Raw genomic sequence first — 23,659 nt, 5'->3', positions numbered from 1 at the left:
AATCTCTTATAAAGTCTGCTTCCTACAGACGGACACTGGGGAGCACCAAGGGCTGTGAGTTGTTGATCTGAGACCTTCCTGTGCAGGAAGCTCTGCCTGGAGTCATGAGACACAGAGGCTGCAGCAAGGCTGTGTGCCTTCAGGAGCCCTTCCCCAGGCTCTGCCTGCACTAACTCACTGGGCAAGCTCCTCCACAGGCACGGGGACAGAGCAGACACTCACTGTGGGCGTGCAGGAAACCCTCACACACAGCCAGGGGCAGGCACGGGTCAGGGCACCTGCACCACAAACTGGACATGGCCTTATCTGGCTAAGGAAGATGAGGTAATAGATGTGATGTCAGCTTCCTCAAACACATTAAAATGAGATATTTTTCCATTTCTATCCAATGAGGTCAATCAATTACCTCAGGGTTAAGTGAAGGATGGAGCTGGGCTGTGAGGGAGACTCTGCACTGGAGAGCCTTCTGTGTGGAGTAGCAATCAGGGGAAATGATGCTTAATGAGGACTTCAGGCTCCTTTATTCAACCTTCAGCCTTTTAGAGCTCCCAGAGTTTAAGCAAGCAGCAGGCAGATGCTTCAGCTCAGCTTTTAAAGCAAAGCTGAGATAACAGAAAAAAATAGGGCATGGAAGCAATTTCAGTCTAATTTTTAGTGATTTAATTCTGAACAGAGTTAGCCCTGATAATTTCAAGATGGCACTAGAACAAGTTTTGTATTTATCTGCTCCTTAGTGTTTGATTAGAATAAAACCCCAGCAATCAGAAAAATAAATGCAGTTAATGAATGTGATGAGCAAGGCATGTTAAGGGACCTAGATGTTGTTTTGAAAATGTGTTTCTGATGGGGTTATGGTCAGAGTCAGCAAGCTGACATCACAACCCTCCTTGGAGGGTGACTCTCACTTTTATCTGTCTTCTTCTTTTTTAAATTTTTCGGTTTGTGGCAGAATTCCAGGGTGAATTATGAAGGTTTAAGAAATGAGCCTTCCTCCATCACCTGTGACAGTCACAGCCAGTCCCCCTCTCTGTTACCCAGAGGGACCCCAGCAACAAGAGCAGCCCTTGCAGTGACACAACAGGGACACAATTCTCATAAAAGGGGAGATCAAGCAAACACAAAGCCCAGCAGGACCGTGGCTGTTCCCCTGTTTGTCCTGCCTCTGCTGAGCCAGCAGGGTGAGGTGGTGGTGGCACCAGAGGCTGCCCCAAGCACGAGAGCTCTTGTGCAACATTTCACAGGAAAGAAACCACGCTGAGGCCTGTGATCAACCCCAGCCCAAACCAGGGAGGATGGAGGCAGCACTTGGTCTTCTTCACCTCACACCAGCCTGGGGAGAAGCCAGAGCTTGGAGGAGATAATGGCAGAGGTGTGTCCCTGGCAGGTGCAGCCTGCAGGGACGAGCCAGGAGCCAGGGGTGCCCCAGCACAGGCAGGTGAGAGCCCACAGGGTCTGAGCTCAGGGCTCAGAGCCTCCAGCAGTGGCCCCAGGCACACCAAGGTCAGGAACCAAATCCAGAATCCATTGGGGAAGGCTGGGGGAATTTTCTCAGCAGTAACAGGACATGGGGACAGAGACAGAGCTCCATCCAGCCAGGAGACCCAGGGGCTGGATCAGAGCTAGGATATCAGAGCAGCACTCACAGCACAGCAGAGACTCAAACCTGAGCTAGATGGGGCTCCTGAGGCTCGGGCAGAGGACTGGGGGTGCTGTGGGGGTGAGCCCCCCCACGATCAGGCTGGTCAGGATGATTATGGCCAATTAGTGCCCTCAGGCCTGACCTTTGATGGATCCTGTGAGGAGCCCCAGGGACTTCTCCTTCTCACCAGGTCAATCTAAACAGCTGCTAATGAGATGGTGGAGATGCTGTGGGGCTGGAAATGAAACATGTGGGTTAGTAAGGGCTGAGAGGGTCCTTCCTGACCATGGATGCCCCTTCTCCTGGGGGCTGTGGGGAAGCATCAGGGCAGGACATGCACCTCCCATCCCCCTGAGCAGAACAGACGTGGCATTATTTATGCCCTGGACCAACCTCCACCCCTGGGGCACCCATGGAGCTCCAGGGGAAGGAGCGTGGAGGGGCACCCTTGGCACAAGGTCCTTCCCTGCACAGCCAGACACCCACACCAGCAAAGCCAGGGAGCGTGTGCCACCCACAGCCCAGGGCACCCAAAATCTCCAGGGGAGGAGCCCCAAGAGCCCTGCTGGGGCCACCTCTGCCCCGGGGAAAGGATCGGAAATGATTCATCCTGTCAGGCCTGGCTGGATTGCATCACCCCCTCCTTCCTCCTGCCCTCTCCACAGGAGAGGAGAAATGAAATTAAAAAACAAAAGTGCTTTCGTTTCCTTTTCCTCATCATCCCCAAATGACCTTCCTGGCCTGGTGACTCGGCTGCAGGAAATTTTCATCGACTTCTGCACCCGCCTAGAAGGGCACGGGGCTGAGAGATGGTTGGGACAAGAGCTCCTGAGATGTAGGGAAGGTGCTCATCCCTCTTGCTCCTGCCAGCTCCCCACTCCAGGGAAACCCCTGAGAAGTGACTCTTTCACTGAGCTGCCCTCCCCAGCTCTCCAGCACCAGAGCAGCCCACAAGGGCAGCCCAAGCCCTGGCTGGGTGGGAGAGGTCCTGTCTCAGCCCTTGCTCTCTTGCTCCTTACAGAACAGACTTGGAGCATGATGTTTGCTGTCTCTGAGCTGCTGTTTGACCTCAGCTTTGCTTAAACAATGCCAAAGTCCAGTTTTCCCTATGGCCTCGGTGACATGGGAGACACAACTCCCTGTGAGGAAATATATTTCCTGCAAACATCTGCAAGATCAAACCCTAAAAGGAGATGGAGCAATGGCCTGGCCACATCCAGCTGGGCCAGCTTTGCCATCTCTTGGTGATGCTGGGATGCTTTCCACAGTGCTCAATCACAGGTGTTCCTCTCTGCAGGGACCAGGCTTGGTAACCCAGCTCAAGGCTCAGTCCCCTCAGGGTGAAAGTTTTTAACACAAGGACTTTATTACTTTTACTTCTATAAAAATGTACAGCTCATATCTCATGCACACACTCAATATACAAACAAACTGGAGCTTGTAACAGTCACTGTGCTCTACAGCAAGTGGTATTTTAACCCCCAGAAATGGGTGACACCCACAGGCTCCATCCTCCCTCCCTCCCAGACTGCAGAGAGGAACAGCAGTGTCCCCCTGTCCCCTGTGAGGGTGCCAGCACCCTGCCTGCAAACAGCCAAGGGACAGGAGAGGGGAGCAGGGACTGCACAAGGACAGGGCCAGCCTGGAGAAGCAGCTGCTCCTGATGAGTTCCAGAGGGGTCACAGCAGCTGGGAGCTGGTGGTGGAGCTGGAAGCAGTGTCCTGCCGAGGACTGGTGGGACTCCAAGTGATCTGGCTGGTGCACATCCATCTCCCCAGGCCTGCTGCAAGACCAGCACTTCACCTGCAGCACACAAGTGTCCACCCTGCTTGCTGAAGGGCCTGGGCAGTGATCCAGCTCCCAGGGACATGCACAAGCCATCCAAGACCAGCAACAAAATAGACAAGGCACAGTGTTTCCCAGTGCTGCCACAAAGGTCTCGACTCCAAGCAGCTCACACAGGACATTACATACATTCAAAAAGCTATAAAACCTTTTTACAAAAATAACATTTCTAGTGTTTCATATAAAAATAATGCCACAGTACATCACCTCACAAGTTCCAGCTGTGCACAGGTGGGGTGCATGGGGAGGTGGCACTGGCAGAGCCAGATTTACCCCCTGGGAAAATCAACCCCAACCAGAGTTCCACAGCTGAGCTGCTGCACAAGGAAGGATTTCACTCCAATTTAATCATTGAAATAAATCTGATTGCTTCCTGTACTTGCAAAGGAGAGGAACCCCTCAAGCCAACAAAATGCAGAAGTGAGGGATGTGTGATGGCAGACAGCAAGCACAGCTGTGGTCTGTCCTCCCCCACTGCAGGGCTGGAGGGATGTCCTGAAGGTGCAATCTGACAGATCCAACAGGCCACATTCCTCAAGCTCAGCTTTACAGCTGGCCCATCATTTTTTATGATCTTGCTTATTATTTTCTTGCTTTTTTCTTGCTGATCTTGCTTTTATTTTCTGCATGCATATTTGTACTGAGGGATCTGATCCCCTGAGCTTGGTTAGGATCTGACCCTTGATATGTATCTACTTACAAAGCTTCATGTCATGAAGACCTTTGCACACTCCAGCAGAATTCATCCTGGAGTCAAAGTTTAGTAAGGGCTTTCAAGACTTGACCACAGGTAAAACATAAGACTTATGTACAGCAATGTCAGGATGTGTAAAAATCAAAATCACTTTGGGGTTTAAAAAAGCCTGGTTCTGTAACAGTGCTTTCATAGCCTGGTGATCAGTGCTATCCAAAATGGGAAAACTGAAATGTGGCTGAAGTATAGAACCATGAACTGGCATTTTGTGCCTTTTTTTTTTTTTTGGTTTTTTTTTTTTTGTGTGGATCAGCAAATGTGCTTATTTCTAGAGAGAAAAGGGGATCAAAAGGATGTCTGCTGTGGCAATTCTTTCATGACTACATCCAGAATTGCCTTTAGCTCCACATTTCCTGGGTTTTGTGCTTGCAGAGAAGAGCAAAAATGTTCCAATTATAACACAGGAATACCAAAATTATTGGGTGGCTTCTTGATTTCTCCCATTTGTGAAGATTCATCAGCATTATCCTGCCCTGGTGGTGGATGCAGCTGGACACAAGGTGCATCAGCTGGCAGAAGGGATTTATTGCATTGATTTGCCAAGAACCAGCTCTCAGAATTCATCTGCAAGAAGAAATTCCCATAGCTGCTAAAAGGAAGGGCCTGATTTCAGGGAGGAGACAGACTGTGGGCTGCCAGCTTCTCTGAATAGAAGACCTGTAGCACTGCCTTTCAGTCCCCTGATCAGATGCAGTGTTGGTCAACTATTTCTAGGGATAGCTGGGCTATCCCTCATGCCTCCAGCAAGAGAAAATGATGAGAGTAAATTCCATCAGCCCAGGCAGAGCCAGCACCCAGCTGGCCACCAGCTCCAGTCTTGGTCTGGCAGGGCAGAGACCTGAAGTGCAAAGAAAGAAGCAGCAGAGAGTTTGAGTGCAAATTGTGTGGGTTTGGTGCTAAGATTGCTCAAGGTGGCTGAGCCCAAGTCCAGCAGTGTGGGTGGGTGAGTGGCTTCTTGCCTGGGCCACGATGAACCACAGGAAAATTCCCAACAGCAACTTGGAAAATCTCATCAGCTGGCAGAGAGCCAGCAACAGCAATAGAAGAGCCACAGCCTTTGTACAGAGCAGTGCAGTAGAAAAGAAGTGTCTCCCTTATGTCCAGAACACTGTGATTGGTCAATGATGGAGTAGATGTATAATTGGGCATTCTGCTTGACCAAAAAGTCAGTTTTCTCTGTGATTTTTATTCCCAGGCTTGCTTCCTACTGGTCACCATTTCAGCATGAACAGCTTTTCTGGAGCAACACTCATACAGATGAGGCCAGAAATGTCCATGCCACGAAGCATTCATATTGCTTCCATTGGATAGACATTGTCTTGCTGCCCTGCCTGCTGGTAGAGCAAGCCCTGCACCATTTCTCTTGACGTTTCTTCTGGTTTGACTCCAAATTTCAGATACACCCATACAAGAGCAACACTGCCAACCATCAGTCCACACACCACAGAAACTGTGATGACAAAGTGCATTTGAGATTTGGACAGGAAGCTGGGCAGAGGCAGATTGTTTGGCCTGACTGTGATCATCTGCACTCTGGCTTGGCTCGACAGTGCCTGGTGAGTAAAAACTACTGTGTCTGAAGGCTCTTGCTTTCCTACAGGCAATGAATGATCAAATGCTGCTGTCCCTGCAGAGGGACCAACAACCCTGCTGGTATGGACAGAGGCAGCTTTGTCTATGGCAGTGGTGGAGCTCAGAGTAGAAACTGAAGCAGTCTGTGGTGCTGTCTCTGTGACTGTGATGGTCTCCATACTGTCCCAGTTGGAGAGGAGATCTGACCTAGAACTGCTGGAAGCAGTGTCTGGTGTGCTGGCTCTGGCTCTTGTAGGGCTCAGGGATCCAAGAACAGGTTGGTTTGACCCTCTGGCAGCAGCCATCAGGTCTGAATTGGAGTTAGGAGAACCTGTGTCTTGACCAGTGGGGTGTGGGGTGGGCTGCCTGGAGCCCAGGCCTGCTGCAACAGTTGGTGAAGATGCAGGAGAATTTGAGGGCTCTCCCTTTGCTTCTGGAGTGACCTCAGGGTGCACAGCCTCTTCCTGTGTCACGGGGCTGGATCCTGCAGGGAGCTGGGGGGGCTCCTGCCTGCCCACTGGGGGCGTGCTGGACACCTCTGTCGTGGCAGCAGGAGCATGAACTCTCTCCCTAAGTGTTGTTCCAGTCCCTTGGAAGAAACTAGCTGGAGCAGTGGCTTGAGATGGAGCCAGTTCTGGAAGACCAACACGTCTCTCAACACTACCAGGCTCTTCTGCCAAGGTGACATCATGTGGTGGCATCACTGTGGCACTTTTCCTGTCCAGTTTGTCTTTGATCTTCTTCACCCAGCCTTCATCTGAATCTGCACAAATCCTCCTGGACTTCACAGTAACAAATCTGAAAATAGAAAGGGATCACTCACTGAGTAAAGAAAACACTGGTTCAGGTGATCAGGGCTGTGGGGAAGGTGTGTAGATACAAACACCAAGTCCTGTTTGGATGATTCATTTCAGGAAGGGCAGGCAGGTGCCTCTGATATCTGACTGAATGAGCAGCAGCTGAACATGACTCATGGGTGAAGGGTTTTCCCCTAATAAGTTTTTCACTTTCAGAAGCATTGTCCTGCTTGGACACAGAAAGCTCCACAGGCACCAGCTGCCCTGGGGAACATAGGCCTGAAGGAAAAACCCTCTGGATTACTGGGTGTTGTGAGACTTCCCAAGGTCAACCCAGCAGCTTCACTGTGGAGCCACCCCCTGGGCTGCAATAAAACGGTGTCAATGGTGCATGAACTTCAGCATAAGCACAAAACAGCAATTATCCCAAAGAAAAGAAATGGAGCTTTTCTCCTTTCCAGACAAGCTCACAAGTCTGAATCTGTCTTCAGACAAAATTTCTGCTTTCAGAGGAACACATGAGCTCTCTCCCCCCGTCATTCCTCTGCCCTGTCCTTCCAGGTATGTCACTCAGTCCCTTTCCCCACCCATTTAACCCTGATCCCACTTGGAAGTGGGGCAGCACTTACATGGTGATATTTCGTCCACAGACGGATTTGGTCTCGTAGCTCCTGATCAGATTCTCTGGTAACTTCTTTGTAAAATTTTTGCAATTTTCTGCACACCACACAGGTGCTCTGGGTTGCCCTGAAATAAAAATTTCACCTCATTAAGTGCTGACTTTTTATCAGAGCCTCTCAAAACCAGCACTGTTTCATTTCTCCCTTTTCCAGGGAAGAATCCAAAGCTTGCCACGAAAGTTTCCAATCCTTGCTGGACTGAGATGAAGACAGATCCTGATGAAGACAATAGCACCCACACATACAGTAAGATACCCAGAAAACTGAGGGGAAAAAAGCACTGTGAAACCTGTGAGCTTTTGGGACAGCATTTCAGCTTGTCCTGTAGGATGTGCAAGCCCCTGGACCTGCAGGTCCTTCCCCTTTGGCTACCAGGACGACTGGTCTCAGCACGATGCCCAGAAAATACATTTCTTCATCCCCCAAAGACCTGCTGCAACCCTCACCAGTGGGCAGGGTGCTCTGCTCTCTCCTTTATCAGTCTTATCTCTTCCTCCTGTGGGACCTCCCCTCCAGGTGAGCATCCTGCCTCTCTGCTCCCACAGTCTCTGAAGGCCACCTGGGCTCAGAGAAAGGGTGCAGAGCAAGAACCTTTTGGTGAATGATGCCTCACTCCCACAGGTATCTCAGCAGCCCAGCTCCCCTAACACATCTTTTCGACCTCCACCAGAAAATATAGTTTTCAGTTTGCAAAGTGTAAAAATAAAACCCCCCTTGACCCCTTCAAGGGGCAAGGCCAGTCACACCACTGGGGCCATTCATGCCTGCATCCACCTCCAGCCTCCCACAACAGGCAGTTGCACAACACATCCAGACAACTTGTTCCTGGCATCCCTGGGGGCAGGATTTACAAAAACAATCCCTGATTTATCTGGGGCCTTTGTGAAGAAAGGAACTGACATCTGGTTTCAATCAGGCTGTCTCTTACAAAATGTTGCCCTGATTCCCAAGGGAATGTGGCAAATTTTATGCAGTTCAGTTAGGAATGATCCAGGTACCAGGTACAAGAATGAGCATCAATGCAAGAGCACTCTGAATAATTTTAATCATTTACTGGGGAAATGATTGCAAAGAAACCCCAAGCAAACACTCCTGTGGCCCCTCTACAGAAGCCCATTTCCAACCCTCAGTCAAGTCAAGTTAAAGCAAAACTCTTTTTTCACACAATAATGTATTCTGTGCCATTTTAGGGTCAAGAATTCCCTGCTGGGAATTCAGGGTGGCTGACTTGCCAATCAGCTCTCATTAGCCAGGGGATATTCTGCTGGTGGCCTCCACTTCCAAGAGCACAGTTCAACAAAACAGGCACAGTGACAAGAGGGCCACGCTGTCTCTGTGGGTAGCCAGGTCGTGCACAGTGAGGAGCAGTCCGTGTTCCTTGGAGAACCAAATCTGCTCCTTTGAGAACTCTGAACTGATTTTACAATTATTTGGCACCAATGCAAACAGTTTCCATCTGGCTGAGTTCCTGGTAGGTTTCTCCCAGAGCGGAGGAGCTTGGAAAGCACCTTCCCAGGACAGAGGGGTGCCACAGTAGCATGGAGCCCTCCTCCTGGGGCACACATCCCTGCTTCTCTGAGCTGCATCTGACTCTGCCAAAGGGATCTGGGAGTTTCTCTGCCCAGGACCACTGCTCTTAGGAGCCATTGGCACCAGCTTTTCAGCACAGTTCCTCCCAAGACCAGGGAGTTCCACCAGGCCTTCAGCAGGGCCAGCCCCGTTTCCTCCTCTGGGGGAAAGGGATGCTCGGCCACGGGTGAGCAGAGTCAGGCAGTGCCAAGCAGGCAGCGGGCTCCCAGGGCAGGGTAAGCTGCCGGGTGTCCCTGCCTGGTGTCCCTGTGTCTCGGGCCAGCGCTGCAGCACCTGGCGGAGGTGTGCGGGGGGAGGAGCTCCATCCGCGCTGCCCTCACCCTCCCGTCGGCCGGCAGCAGGACACGGATCTCTGTGATCTCTGTGCATCGTGGGAACAATCACCCTTGGCTCCGGGCAGAGCCCAGCCGTGCCCGCGGTGCTGAGGGCCGGCGGGACAGCCCAGCACCGCCCTGCTGAAGGGTGGCGGGCACTGAGCGGTGCCACAGCTGCCGGCAGCGAGCCCGGCCCCGCAGAGCCAGCCCAGCGCGGCCCGGAGCCCGCAGAGATCTTTATCCGAGCAGGAGAGCGGCTCCCCTCGCACACACACACACTGCAGCGTGTGACAGCAGGGACAGTGACACCCCCTGCCTCACAGGGACGGCGGCACCGGCACCGGCAGCACAGGGTGTCGTCTCTTCAGACACCCACCCACCCTCGGCCAGGCTGCCGCCTTCGGGCCACGTCCCCAGGCACGTGAAAAAAGGGGGACGAGGAGTACATTATGGCTTTTTTCCTAACACAGGTTAACGGGAAGTGTCTCCGCCGCTCTCCCCATCTGCCCCCCGGTGTGACAGAAGCCATCACGGGGCTCTCGGGTGTCCCTGATGCCAGGATTGCGGCCATTTATTGCCTTCCCTCCCCACCGCTTCCCGAACCCTGCCCTGGGATCTCCTGCATCCATCCCGCAAGGTCCCTACAGCCCGATCCAGTGCCACCGCCCCCTTCCCGGCCCCGCGGCCATCCCCCCGAGCTGGCTGTCCCCGGGGAGAGTGGGGACGAGCGGGCTGTGTCTCACCTCCAGCCAGGGTCACCAGGCACAGGGCCCACAGCAGCATCTGGAGACAGGCAGCCTTCATGTTCCCGTGGTCGGCAGGAGGAAAGGCAGGCAGGGAGGGATTACCGGCAGTATTTCCCACTCCCGGTTGCTTATTGCATCCTCCGGAGCAACACAGATGCTGCCGCTCATTCCAGGATTGTGAAGCCCCGAGACAGAGCTCTAGTTGTTATTCAGCCTCTCACACGTGTCCAAGGGTGACGACAGCAGCAGGAGGAGGGAACAGGGAGAAGGCAGGGAATAGCGACGGCTGTGGCGCGGGATGGCTCCTGGAATTCCCCAGATGTACTCAACACCAGCTTTTCCCAGCACGCACAGCAGCCAAGACTACTTGGCAAATTATTCAGGCAGGGACTTTCAGTGGTCGGCTTTTCCCTCCTCCTCTCCCACAAATGTGTCTCTTCCCAAGGCATCACTGTCCTTAGGCTTGTAAAGCTCTCCCCACCTCCCACTACAGCTCCCCGCTGCTCAGTAAGCTCATTAATTACCCAAAATGCCAAAGCAGTTATTCCTTTCCTTTTCGGCAGCCATCTTACGACAGCAGTCATTAGGCCAAAAGAGACGGAATTTGCTAATCAGGATCATGAGTTCATCAGCTACACTCTGCTCTCAGGCCAGGCTGCCTCTGAGGAGCATCAGAAAGGAGAGGGACGAGCAGGGACCCGGGGGCTCTGCAGGCAGCTCCTGTGCCCTGGCCATGCTGTCTGCAGTGTGTGCTCGCTAGGGCAGCCTGATTTTCCATGAACACGGGGGCTCAGGCATCGGGGTCTTGCTGCTGCTGGGAGGAGGAGACCCCCGGGAGCAGGAGACCCCCAGCTCTGCAAGGACCAGGTTGTCTCAGGGCTTTCCAGCGCCAGCCCCTGGCACTGGAAAGGGATGTCCGCAATCAGGAGCGGACATACCAACGCTGCAGCCACATCCTGCACCTTTTCTTTCTCTTTCGTCTCCGGTCCCAGGAGACAGAACAATTTTGCCCTGACAATTCCCTCCACTGAAAGATGAAGATAAGCTCAAGACTGAGTCTGTGACTGCCTCAGAAAATAAATATTTTTGGCTGAAGTTTTCTTAGGGCTGGTGGAAATCTGGCATCTCTGTGCAGTGGGAAATTCCAGTTGGGATTTTATTTTTCAAAAGCGAAACCCTCAGGTTTCCATATAATGCATTTGGTGAAAATCCCAGCCTGCAACTTCAGGTTTTGTATTGTATTAGAAGAAAAAGGCCATTTAAAGGAAATGAAATAAAAATTAAGGCTTGAAATAGTCTGTTTGATCTAGCAAGAACAGAACATGCTGAGTTTGTAGGGATGTTTCCTGGCCCTTCCCCAAATGGTGTTTTCTCAAGGTCCACAAGAAATTTTAATCCCAGGAAATGGCATTGCCTGAAGCCATTGGGCACCTTGGCTGCTGGAAGTGATGGCACAGCCTACAAGTGCTCACATCTCCCCTGAAGATACAAGTCCTGACTTTTCTGCAAAGGGTTTGCTGCCAGAGATGGATAAAACTGAGGAAGGGCTCTGACATTCAGCTCAGTGGGAGTGCTTTGTTTGCCTAAGACATGACTCGCCATAGGCGTGTTGTTTTAAGGCACAAACTGCTCTCTGGCAGCTGCTGTTCCTCTGCAGGTTGGGCTGGAGGTGTTTTACCTGGCAGAGGACTCCTCCAGGTCACTTTTGGACATCTCCATTTGCTCCCTGTGAGCTCAGCAGCTGGATTTGGAGGTGACATCTGCACAAGGGAATTCCACAGCAGGAGTGTGGAGGGCAGCTGCAGCCTCAGTGTGGCTTTGTGGGACACCACGAGCCACCAAGGGCTGGCAGCAGCCAGGGCCTAAGCCACCACCAAGCCCTGTATTTCCCACCAAAAGCAGGACACAGGCACAGCAACTGCCTCCACTGGGAGCAGGCAGCTCCAATGAGTAGTGACAAACCTGGGCTGCAGCTGGCAGAAAACTGGTACCATCACTGCCAATCCACTTCCTATACCACCATCCCATCCCATCCCATCCCATCCCATCCCATCCCATCCCATCCCATCCCATCCCATCCCATCCCATCCCATCCCATCCCACATCTGCTCCACCACACCAGACCCTCACTGCACTTCTTTGAGGTCTTGCAGCATTGAAGAACCCAAAGTCAGAGGATCTGATGTATTCCATGAGACATTCCTGATATAACTAATGGTAAACACAGACACTGTGTCACTCTGACATGTGGGAATCCATAAAATCAGAGGGTTTTGAGAAAGCTGCAAAAGGCAGGCTGCTTAGCTCTAATCACAGTTCTGCTGTCTTTGCAGCTGTCCCAAACTCTCTGATTTTAAGGATTCCCACATGACAGTGAAGGATCTCAGGACTTCTCTTACCTTCAACAGATTTTACCTTCTTTAGTTACAGTACGAATTGTCTCGGCACTTGTTTTCTCAAGTTGATTTAGTTTCACTGTAGTTTCCAGGAACAGCAAGTTGTTTTTCAGTGCAGATCTGGACATGTAGATGAAATTGTGATATGGATGAGTGCAAGTAGGCAGGTGAGCTCCTACATGAGCAATCCCAGAGTCACAGCATCCAAGTGATGGAGTGTGCAACCCTGCGAGCCAGGGACATCCAAGCCTTCAGGGAAACAAAGAGCAGAAAAACTGAGTAGCTGGGAACCAGGGCCAGCTTATCCCAGCCTGTCCCCACTCCTCCTTGGGAGATTTCTTGAGGCAACCCTTTGCACCCAATGGCTCTCTGGAGGGTGTTACAGCACCAAAGAAAAGCAGTAGATAACAGGAAGAGGGTTGTTTTTACCCCCCTGTATGTAACTACAGTAAGGGAACATGGAAAAGGGAAAAGCATCCACAATCATTCTCCTGTGCTCCTGCCATGGAGTGTGGGCAGAGGGACAACACACTGGACACTGGGCACCACCAGGGGGTCCTGCAAGCTCTGGGCCTCCAGCACTGCCCCAGGTGTACCCTCAGCACCCACAAAAGGATGTCACAGCAGACAGTTCAGTGTCCATGCTGGAGTCTGGGCTCTCTGCCTCCAGCTCCTGCTCTGCTCTAAAGCCATTTTTGTAGCAGGACGGATGTTCTGCTACCTAAACACTGGTTTTGATGCAGAACAAAAGGAGAACAAGGTCTGCTGGGGACATTGGTGACAGGCACCAGACACACTCAGAAGCCTGATCTGATGTCATTCCCTAACCTTTGATTGCTGCAACCCTTACCAGGAACTCACTTTATTGTTCCAAACCACATATAGCACAGGTCAAAGTGCCAGATCCTATCTCACCCAGGAGAGACCTGAAAGCAGCTCCAGCATTTCCCACCCACCAGAGCTGTTCACAGCCTGCTTGAGCTGTGCACAGGATCAAGGTCCCCACAGGAGGAGGGAATATATGACTAATGCCTGAGGAATTGCTCCTGAAGGCAAAAGCACCTTGAACCTGCAAAGCTTTATATGCAAAGCAGCATATAAAGACAATGTGGGTGGTGTCCTAAACAAACAGGAAATGGCCCCAGAACACCTCCCACCTCCTTCAGGGAGTTTCCGTGCTGGAAGTGTTTGCTGGTTGGTTCTTTGTGAAAGAATTTCTTGCTACAGTAGATTTGTATTCCTTGAAATAAGGTCAAGACTGAGAATTAAAAGGGAAAGTAAGTGAGAGCTGGGAGCCTGTATCTGACCTGAAAGAAAGATGCCAGAGTGGATCAGATGAGAATGTTGATGATTTCCGCTTTCATGGGAAGCATGTTCAGGAGCTCCCCAGGCTCAGGAGTTGGTGACACTAGAGCAGGGCCTGGGAACAGGTTCTGACAGCATCCTTGTCTGCCCACAGTATTGTCCTCCATCCCAGGGCCTTGCTGGAAAGAGGCAGCAGGAACATTTAGGTTTTGGGACAGCCCAGCCAGGGCTGGTGCTGCAAAGGAGACACACTGACACGTGACTCCAGCTCTGGACATAGGATGGGATTCTCCTTCCCCTGACAAAGCTCCCAGCTGCCTTATGGCAGCTCATCCTCACACTAACCCACCTCTCCTCAGTGGTGTTGGCAGCTCAGCAGCTGCTCTGACACAAACCAACCCACCAAGCCCCTCTCTCCTGGCCAAGGACACCCTTGCCAAACTCAGGAGAAGGTTCCTTAGAGCCAACTGTAGCCTCTTACTTGGGAGATGCTCTTTGGAGGAGCCTTTGTGGTTCATATAGAGCTCTTGGGCCATTAATGTAATAAGGGAGAGAATTAAATGGCAGGGGATCAAGAAAGGCACCACATGATTTCTTATTTTCTCACATTTAAGAATGAAGCAGGAAATGAAAAGCAGATGTCTGGATCTGTCTGCAGCCAGTGTCTCCACAGGGGACGGAAAACTCCAATTTTGGAAGTACTGACCATTCTGGGGCTTGTGTTTTAAGGGAACTGCTTTACATAGAATATGTTTTTGAAAGTAGTAGAGAACATCACACTGGCTTTCACTTCTCTGAACACAATGGCTTCCTCCTTCTCCGTAAATGAGAACCAATTTGAAGCCCAGCATGCAGTGCAAAGTGCTGATACTCTGTATTTTCCACAGCTACCAGTCAGCATCCCAAGGCAGCCAGGCTGTGGAATGCAGCTCTTCCCCTGGCAGCATCACACCCGAGCTGCCAGCTGCTGGCAGATCCCAGTGGGACATTGCAGGGCAAGGTGCACACCTGCAGGGGGAATTGCTGCCTCTCCTTGGCAGCTGGAGCAGCCTGGACTGAGGAAAGCTCATCCTGTGCCTGTCCCATGGAGGCTGCCAAAGGCTGCACTGTCTGCTGCAACAAACAAGATTCAAGTTGTTTGAAAATATTGTGTATAAAGAAACAAACATGGAGCTGTTCAGTGCACACCATGGTTATGCTCTTTCTGAACAGGGAAGAGTCCCTTGCCTCCCACAGAGCAGGGCAGCCATGGGAGCAAGCTCCTTCCTAGGAAAGGGGATGGGGAACTCTTGGGAAAGGAGCCTGCATGGCAAAGGTGAAACCTGGGCAGATTTCAGCTGAGGAGAAGGAGCATGAAGGGACTGTACCAGAGCAGGCTCCCCTGAACACATCAAGCCCTTGGCTCCTGCCTAAGTCCCTACAGAGCTGGGGAGACATCCTGATGTCCCAGTCCTTCTGTGTAGCTGCAGGCCCTGAAGGGAACAGTTCCACAAAGCTGGCATGATGGAGGACAGACAGAGGATCTGTTCCCCCAGCTCTGGGGCCCAAGGAGGAATGTGGAGCTGCTGGAGCATGTCCAGACACCACCAAGGTGCTCTGAGGACTGGAGCACTTCTGCTGTGGAGACAGGCTGAGAGAGCTGGGGTTGTTCAACCTGGAGAAGAGAAGATTCCAGGGAGCCTTCAGAGCCTTTCCAGTACTAATGGGACAAGAGAGCTGGAGAGGGACTTTGGACAAGGGTATGGAATGACAGGACAAGATGGCTTCAAACTGACAGAAAGCAGGGTTAGATCAGAAATCTGGAATAAATTCTTCCCTACAAGGGTGGCAAGGCCCTGGCACAGATTATCCAGAGAAGCTGTGGCTGGCCCATCCCTGGAATTGTTCAAGGCCAGGTTGGATGGAGCTCTGAGCAACCTGGGATAGTGGAAGGTGTGCCTGCCCATGGCAGGGGGTGTTGGACTAGATGGCATTTAAAGATCCCTTCCAACCTAAACTGTTCTGTGATTCCATGATCCATGGAAGGGCAGTCTTTTGCCACTGCCCTGCAGGGAGCAGAGGTGAGAGTGGTAGCAACAGTGGCCAGGGGGCCAAGAAGAAATCTCCATGTGCCACAGGAGACCACGGCTGCAGTTGGAGCTGCTGCCAGGCTCTCCCTTGGCACAGAGGTGGCTGTGCTCTGCTTTGTGCCAGGGCGATAAAAGGGGCTCTCCCCACCTTTGCTTCCTGGAAAAGGATTCTTCTGGAGCCTCTGTGGATTGGACAGAAGATGGGGAGCAGCAAAGTGCTATGGCTCTGCTGTTTCACCTCTGCCAGAGCCTGAGGCCAGGCTAGTGCCTGCTGCCTGGGCTGTGGGAGAGGATGAGGTATGTGCCTATTTGCAGCAGCCCTACTTACTCCCCCTCTTCCTCCCTCCCATGTCAGCAGGAGCAGCCAGTGCCTGTGCAAGGCATCCTCGTGTCCTGGAAGGGTTTTCCTGGCAGGAAGAGCCAGGTCCTGGCCCCAGCACTTTGCCTGGGGTGCTGTGAGTCCCCATCTGCCACAGAGCCAGCCCATGGGCCCCACGCAGCACAATCAGCACCTCTCAACATCTCCTCTTCCCACTTCTCCATGCAGCGTGTCTACACACGCCGGCAGCCTCGAAGAAAGGAGCGTACCAGAAGCAGCTCTGTTCCCAGAAAGGCTCACCTCTTCCCGCCTCCTCTGGGCACGAGATGTCTGAGAGCCTTCCAAGAAAGGCTGTGGGAGCTGTTTGACATTAAGCCATGATGGTGTGGGTGAAGGAGGGATCCCCAAACCTCTCTCCAGTGTAGCCATGGGGCTGATCCCCAGCAGGGTCTCCGTGGGGGCTGCTGGCACCTGTGGGCCAGCCCCAAAAACAAGGGGGCTGCCAGGTACAGTGCTGTGACCTGACAGAGGTGACTGTGCTGGGGCACTGGCAGCCCCCGGGCTGAGCTGAGCCCTTCCATCCCAGCACGTTTCTTGCAGAGTGGGATGTGACAGCCTTCCAGATGGGAGCTGTCACCCCACTCGTTCCGGTGGCTCTCCCGGCCACAGGCACGCCCCGAGCTCCCGCTGGTGCCCGGGGTTACACAGAGGCAGCCGCCAACAGCCAGGAGCCTGCACGACTCCCGGGAGCCAGGAAGGCTTTCCGTGGCCCAGCACAATAAACGGACACTCGGGCTGGGCAGAAAAACAAGTCCAGGCAAACAGTTCCCTGCCCAGGTTTTTAACCCTTTTCAAGCCTTGCTGGCTCAGCTGAGAGACCAGGGAGTCACTGAACCCTTTCCCCCTCCCACCCCAGCTTTTCTGCACCCCACGTTGTAAGAACAGGGTGTGTTCTCCCCCTCTGGCTCTGCCCAGAGCCTCCACACTCCTGTAACCCACTGTGGAGCTGCTCCCTCAGCAGTGCATGTAGATGAACAGCCAGCCTGTTTCCAGGGCAGCGTGCTTTTGCCTTACCAAGCTTTCTTTCTGGAACCATGACAGCGTCATGCCTGTCTCACTGCCTGATGCATGAGATTCTCAGGCTCCTGACCTGCTGTCGTGACTGTGGGTGTGTTTTTAGGGTCAATGCTGTCCTGTCACCTAAAAGAGCAACAGGTGCCAGACATTAGCATTTTGTGGTTGGCTGGGGATAGTTTAAAAAGAGGGTGCTGTGGATAAGAATAAAATTCCTGCCCCAGGCTACCATTCCCAAGGAGGCAGCAGGGAAGAACTGAAGAAAGCAGAGATGAGATATGTCTGGGATTCAAAGTGTTATTTGGGGAACAATTTCCCTCCCTAGGACAGCACTGATGTCAAACCAGGGCTATGAGCAAAAGTAGTCCTGTTCATAACTGTGTACCAAAACAGAATGAGCTGTCTGCACAAAGAGCAGACGTGTCTGTGTCCCTTCTCACTGACCTGGAGCCCGGAGTCCTCCCTGGTGTGAGCATCCTCCCTGGCCATCCCCAGCCCACGACTCCCGAGAACTGCAGGTTCACTCACTCCAGGCCAGTGAGGTGCAATTTAGGGACCAAGCCAACTGCAAGGAGCAGGAGCCCTGGGACTGCTCTGAGCTGTGACAGGAGCAAAGGCTCTCTCCGGGAGAGGTGCCGGGCAGTGCTGCAGCCGCCCCCGGGAGCCCCCGGCCACCGCCGGCCGCCATCCGCCGGGAGGAAAAACCATCGGCAAAGGATGCTCTGCTTCCCCTGGGCACCCACCGGATGGCTGACAAGGAACAAACCCACCCACGCCTGGCCCTCGCTCAGGCTCCTGCACTGCCCCCCAGCCCTAATGTGGCCAGCTGTGAGGAAGGGACACACGTCCTTTGTCCTTTTCTGCCCTCGCAAGGCTCCCGCGGGCCCCAAGGAGCTCACACCGCGCTCTGCACGGGGAAGGCTCTGCGGAGCTCCCCGAGCTGGAAGAGCCGCTCCTGCAGGGGACAATGCCATCGTGTGGCAGGTCCTGCTCCCTCGGTGACGCACCCAGGCCAGCAGCCGAGTGACATTCACTTTCCTTCTGTTCCCACCAAGAAAACTTGTTAAGTGATAAAGGACAGTTTGGATATTAACAGAGATTTGGTTAATAACGTCAGAAAATGGGGTTACAGAAGTAATGGGGAAGGTGGGAGATGTTAAGTGCCACCAGGCTGTGACAAGTCTTTTGGCTTGTGGGTCTGCACCACAGCAAAAGGCTGTTTTGTTTCAGGGTCTGTTTGTTCTGGGGTTTTGCTTCTATGAATCTTAACTCAGCCACTAAAATAGGGTCTAATGATGAATCAGGGTGGGGTGGCCTCATGTTCTTCATTTCTGAAGGATGCCACAGGATGGAGACACCAGTGTATCCTTTGGGTCTGCATGAATAGGATTCTGGATTTCAGAGTTCCATTGTTGCTCCTTCCAGGTGAGCCAAGACATGGCCAGTGGCACAAATGATCCAGGCCAGGCATTCTCCACAACGGCTTCTGGATCCCAGGGCAGAGTGGTGGAACATTGTAATCGAAAATTAGTCAGAGAGGCAGAGAAACCTGTAACTGTGGGTACCCACTGTGACTGGGCCTGAGCTGTGTCAAGGCTGGAAACTCCCCTCGTGTCCCTCTCCCTGCCCCATGTGTTGTCCAGCAGCTCTGTGAAGCTGCAGACCCCCTCCCCACCTCTGTCTGTCATGCTCCTGTTCTTGGGGCTGTCCTGGTGCAGGAGGGAGCACTGTGTGTTGCTTCAGGGACAGTGCAGTGTCTTGCCTGGCTGTGCCACCAGGGCCAAGTTAAACCCATGTCCAGCTGAAGCCATGAGGGTGTGCTGCTCTCCATCCCCTTTGTGTGGCACTGATTCCTTCTGTTAGGCTGGACACTCACCTGTGCTGCTCTCACCAACCTGCCCTTGGGCACCTGGCACATGCAGGGCAGCTCCAGCTCTGCCTGGAGCTCTGAGAGACAGGGCTGGTCCCAGCTAGAACAGGTTCCAAACCAGCTGTTCTGTCCCAACTCCTGTGTGGAGCACAGATCCTGCCCAGCAGTGGAGTCAGGGCAATTCCTCCTCCCCACCCACAAATGTCCCTTTGCTGACTGCAGCTCACTTGCCTGGAGATGTTCTGGTGCTGGGGCTCTGTCAGGAGATCTCTGTGTTCTTCTGGAGGGGTGTGTGAGGCCAGACAGAGAAAACAAATGCTAATTAACAAGAGAGCACTGAAGCTTGGGCCCATTGCTGTGCACTTCAGCCTTGGCACAGAGCTGCTTTCCTGCCTGCCTCGGACTCACCCAGCAGTGACATCTCCACATGGTGGGTTGAGAGTGTTGTGGGAGTTAGGGGAGCTCTGATAACTCCTCCCCACTTTCTGCAAAGGTCACCAGCTCAATCCAGTGAAACTAGAGAGGAAACAAATGCCCAAAGAGCAGAAATCCCCAAACATGTCACATCAAATCACAGAGGAGCTAATGGGGCAGAGCCACGTGGCTACAGCATGTGCATTCTGCTCTATATCATTAATTTACTGATGTTAAATATTTCAGCAGGTAACTTCCAGGGCTTCCAGAACTGTCCTAGTGGTTGTGGTCACAAATTATTCATCAGTAGCAAATGAACAAGAAAAGCCTCTATGAATAAGTGCATTTCTGAGGCTCTTGGTATTTTTTTACCTTTCAGCTGACTCCCTCTGCCTTCCAGAAGATGTCTCTCACTATCAAGCAGAGGCTGGCCAGCACTAAGAAGCTGAATCTGCCCCAGATTGTCCAGCCTCAACACAAGCATGGACATCCCATCACAAGGTAGCCTTTCCCTGCCCTTTTCCTTGCTATTTGATGTGATAATTGAGGAGGATGCCAAAAGAGGTGCTTGGCTTGAGCCTGCTCAGTGTGGTCCAGCAGCTTTTGATCAGCCCAGGGCAGAGGTGGAAGAGCCACTGTTTCCCCAGTGTGAGCTGGGCAGATGAACTCACCCAGAGTCTGTACTTCCCTGGGGATCAGAGCAGAATCTTCCTCCCAGCACCTGAACCTTTCCCTGCTCTCTCTGGCCTCTCCAGCTCTCAGCAGTTGGCCTGGATCACAGCTCACCTCAGCCTTGCCCACCAGAGGTGGTGTTTCACAACTACAGCCTGGTGAGGTCTGTGAAGTGCCACTGGCTCTGAGGAACAGGATCAAGGTGAGTGCTGGGATGTGGAGCTGTGGTTAACACTGTGCTGGGTGGTTAAAGATGGCACCAAGGCATGTCCACCTGTTCCCACAAGTGGCAAACCCATCATTCCATATCTCTCCTGCAGGTTCCTCACTTGGTGAAGGTCACCTTGGAGAGCTCACCTTATTTCAGTGTGTGGGCCCCAAGGACATGTGCCACCAGGTGCCACCGGGCCTCTACACGACTGTCCACGTCCTCTTCACCCCTGGGCAGAACAAGGTGAGTCTGGAGGGCCCAAGAGATTGGTGTCTTCAGTGGAAAGTGGACCTGCAAGGCTGGATTCAGAGCATCTGGCCTGGATTTTGAGGACCTGTTCTGGTTTCAGAGGAGTTGCACTGGATCTAGAAGTGGGAGATACTCTTTGCCCATGCTGAACATGGGGATAAATGCTCTGGGCTGAGACAGTTTCTTTTCCTGCAGGATTATTTCCACCAGCTCCTCTGCATCACTGAAAGGGAAGAGTTGATTGTGCCAATTTGTGCCACTGGTGCCTGAGCCATCCTGGACTCCCCTGGCCAGCTGGACTTCTCAGTCTGTCAGGTTTACAGTCTTTGGCATTGCAGAACTTAAGTGACAAAACAACAAAGCACCTATGGAGCTGCTGCAGATTTTATCTCTGGACATGACTGGATCTTAGTTGGATCTGCTCTCAGAGGCATCAGGAAGCCTGCTGGGGCATGCAAGGAGCTCAAGTGACACAGGGGGAGGGTGGCAGGAGCCTTTCAGCACTTGCTCCTTGCCAGGTACAAGGGAACCTTGCAGGGCACAGGAAAAGAGGGAGGGAATGCATCAAAGAAGTTTTGTTGGGGATGGCTCAGGGGACAGAGGGGCTGAGAAGACAGGCTCTCATCTAGAAGAAAACATCAGACCACATCACCTCCTAACTTCCTTGTGCCCAAAAGCTTGAGCCTCCAACCCTGGGGTGCAGTGTGTTCTCCCAAGGGCTCATCAGGCAGCCCCAGCACAGCCTGAGATGAGCACAGCTCTGCTGCTAACAGGAGGGGCCCTCTGCCAGAAAGAGCCACACTGAGCAAATAAAAGCTTTTTTGCCAGCTGCCTTGTAAATAAATTTCATTTGGATCTATTACTTGCCTTGTTTTTATAGGGTTACACAAGATTTTACTTGGCATCGTCAGCAGGATGTCAGTAGAGAGGGTTCTGGGGAGTAAGGGCTGTGCCCCATCTCCTTTAGGGATGGAATGGGGGGAGGACAAGGGGCTGGACCTGGAGGAGGTGGCAGAGAGACACAGCAGGGCCCCGCGGCAGTAGAGGGCATGGCAAAGAGCGTGTGTGCCACCTTGGGAGCGCGCCTGGTACAGCACAGGAGACTGGAAATAGAGAAACAGCTGGAGACAGATGACTTAGAAGAACCAACAGGGAAGGAAAGCAAATATGTTTATTGAAACGAAGGATTGAAATAAAGCTGTCAAAACAAAAAACAAACAAAAAACCCCCAAAATTAAACCAGCCAAACAAAAAACCTCCCTGAACAAAAAACAAAACAAAACAAAACAAAAAACCACAAAAAAACCCCAACACCCCCCCCCCCCCAAAAAAAAACCAAACAGAAAACCAAACCAAAAACACAACAACAACAAAAAAAACCCCAAAACAACAACACAATCTCCCCAAATAATAGGATTATCCACTTCTGGTGATAGCAGATGTGGATCCAAGGGACTGGTATGGGCATATCTGGGGAGATTCTGATGAAGGATTTCTGAAGGATTAGGGGAGTTAGAGGGAACAAGCCTGTGGCCCCTTATTTAGAAAGGTCTGTAGGTCCACGTGGCCAATGTTCCCTCTGTGTGCCCAACCCCATGGATGGGACTGGAGCCTGGTGCACTACACCCTAACCTTTAGTGCAGCCCAGGGAAAACAGAAACAGTATTTGTGGAGGGTCACTGTGATTGGGATGGTGGGAAGTGACAAAGAATCGGGTGGGTTTGGGGCTCCTGGAATGGTTTTGAGTGATGTGTTACCACTGAGTGGTTTAGGTCAGTGAAAGAACCAGCAAAGGTCCCAGCACCAAGGCTGCCAGAGCTCAGAAGAGTTTGGACAGTGCTCTCAGGCACACAGTGTGAGTGCTGGGGCTGTCCTGTGCAGGGCCAGGAGCTGCACTCAGTGATCCTTTTGGGTCCCTTCCAGTGCAGGATAAACTCTGATAAAGGCAGACACCTTTCCTCATGCACTTTTCCCCATTTCCTGCTAAATTAAGGAAGTGAGCAACCATACCTCAGGGAATTAAGAGGTTAATTCTGTAGGAAGACACCTTACTATGCTAGCAAATAAACCTTTGCTGCTGCTCAGTGCAAACATTTTTCTTCTCTTTCAACCCCTCACCTTTCTGTATTCTAATCCAGCCTGTACCCTTGCAATATTTTTCTTCTACCACTTCTGACCATTTCTGGTTGTCACATTTCTGTGCATTATCAAATGTCAGCCCTAGAAGGGGACTTGAAGAATGTTTATTCTAAATGGCTTTTATGATCCTAATGGAAAACCTTAGGTTCATAACAATTCCTCTAAAGATTAATAGTGACTCCCTTTTTGGGTTCTGTACCTATTTTGAGCTCCTTTTTTTTTTTTTTTTTTAAAGTTTCGGGGGCTTTTTCAGTTTTTTCAAAGTTTTTATGTAATAATATGATAGCTTTTGGCCCAGAGGGTTAATAATTTTATTTAAGATGATGCATTCTTGTCCAACATCCCCAAGCTGCTGAGCTCAAGCACTAACAAGTCATGTATTCCCTAAGTAGCCCATATCCACCGCTGCAGTACAAGACCACCTACCAGTTCAGCTTTCCAGTCACACAAGAAATCTAGGAATGTAACTCTGCCCACAGCTCATTTAGGCATGTAATCCTAAATCCTGACAACTCTTGTACCCTTCATGAGTCCTCTCTGCTGCTGCTGCTTCAGGGAATATGGGAGGGCTCCAGTGGGACCCAAACCACGCTTTTTAGATCACTTACATGTTCACAAGTATTTATTTGAATGCGTTTTTCTACCACCTCACACCTTCTTTGCTGACTTCACTGCAATCAAGTCAAGTAATTTCTTAAAAAATCGTCACTGTATAGCTCTTATGGGGGGAACTAAAATTAACTTCAGGACCTGCAATGCTGCGGCTGGGACCACCCACGTCCCCACTCAGGGCCTCAGGTCCTGCCCTGGCCCAGAGGGTACAACCCTGTCCCAAACGGGGACAACCCTGTCCCAAACGGATAAAGTCCTGTCCCAAAGGGGACAATCCTCTCCCCAAAGGGGGACAACCCCGACCCCCTCACTCCCCAGGCACAGGGGCCGGCTCGACTACGCTCCCCCACGATCCCACAATGCTCCGGGGCCCCGCCGCGGGGCCAGCGGCG

At 52.1% G+C, this 23,659-nt stretch overlaps 1 protein-coding gene across 1 annotated transcript; it reads right to left on the bottom strand.

Annotated features, from left to right (window-relative positions):
• Positions 1 to 5,404: 5,404 nt before the first annotated feature.
• CX3CL1 (C-X3-C motif chemokine ligand 1) lies at positions 5,405 to 10,186 on the bottom strand. The gene is made up of 3 exons (XM_059857328.1): positions 9,935 to 10,186; positions 7,237 to 7,354; positions 5,405 to 6,608 (listed from the first exon to the last, which is right to left on the bottom strand). Exons 1-3 carry the CDS (start codon positions 9,993 to 9,995, stop codon positions 5,528 to 5,530), a joined length of 1,260 nt encoding a protein of 419 aa, XP_059713311.1. The 5' UTR covers positions 9,996 to 10,186; the 3' UTR covers positions 5,405 to 5,527.
• Between the last annotated feature and the right edge of the window lie 13,473 nt (positions 10,187 to 23,659).

Source organism: Haemorhous mexicanus, chromosome 12, assembly GCF_027477595.1.
Source record: "Haemorhous mexicanus isolate bHaeMex1 chromosome 12, bHaeMex1.pri, whole genome shotgun sequence".
Taxonomy (NCBI): Eukaryota; Metazoa; Chordata; class Aves; order Passeriformes; family Fringillidae; genus Haemorhous; species Haemorhous mexicanus.
The sequence above is the reverse complement of the archived record's forward strand: the minus strand, read 5'-3'. Positions and strand labels throughout refer to the sequence as shown.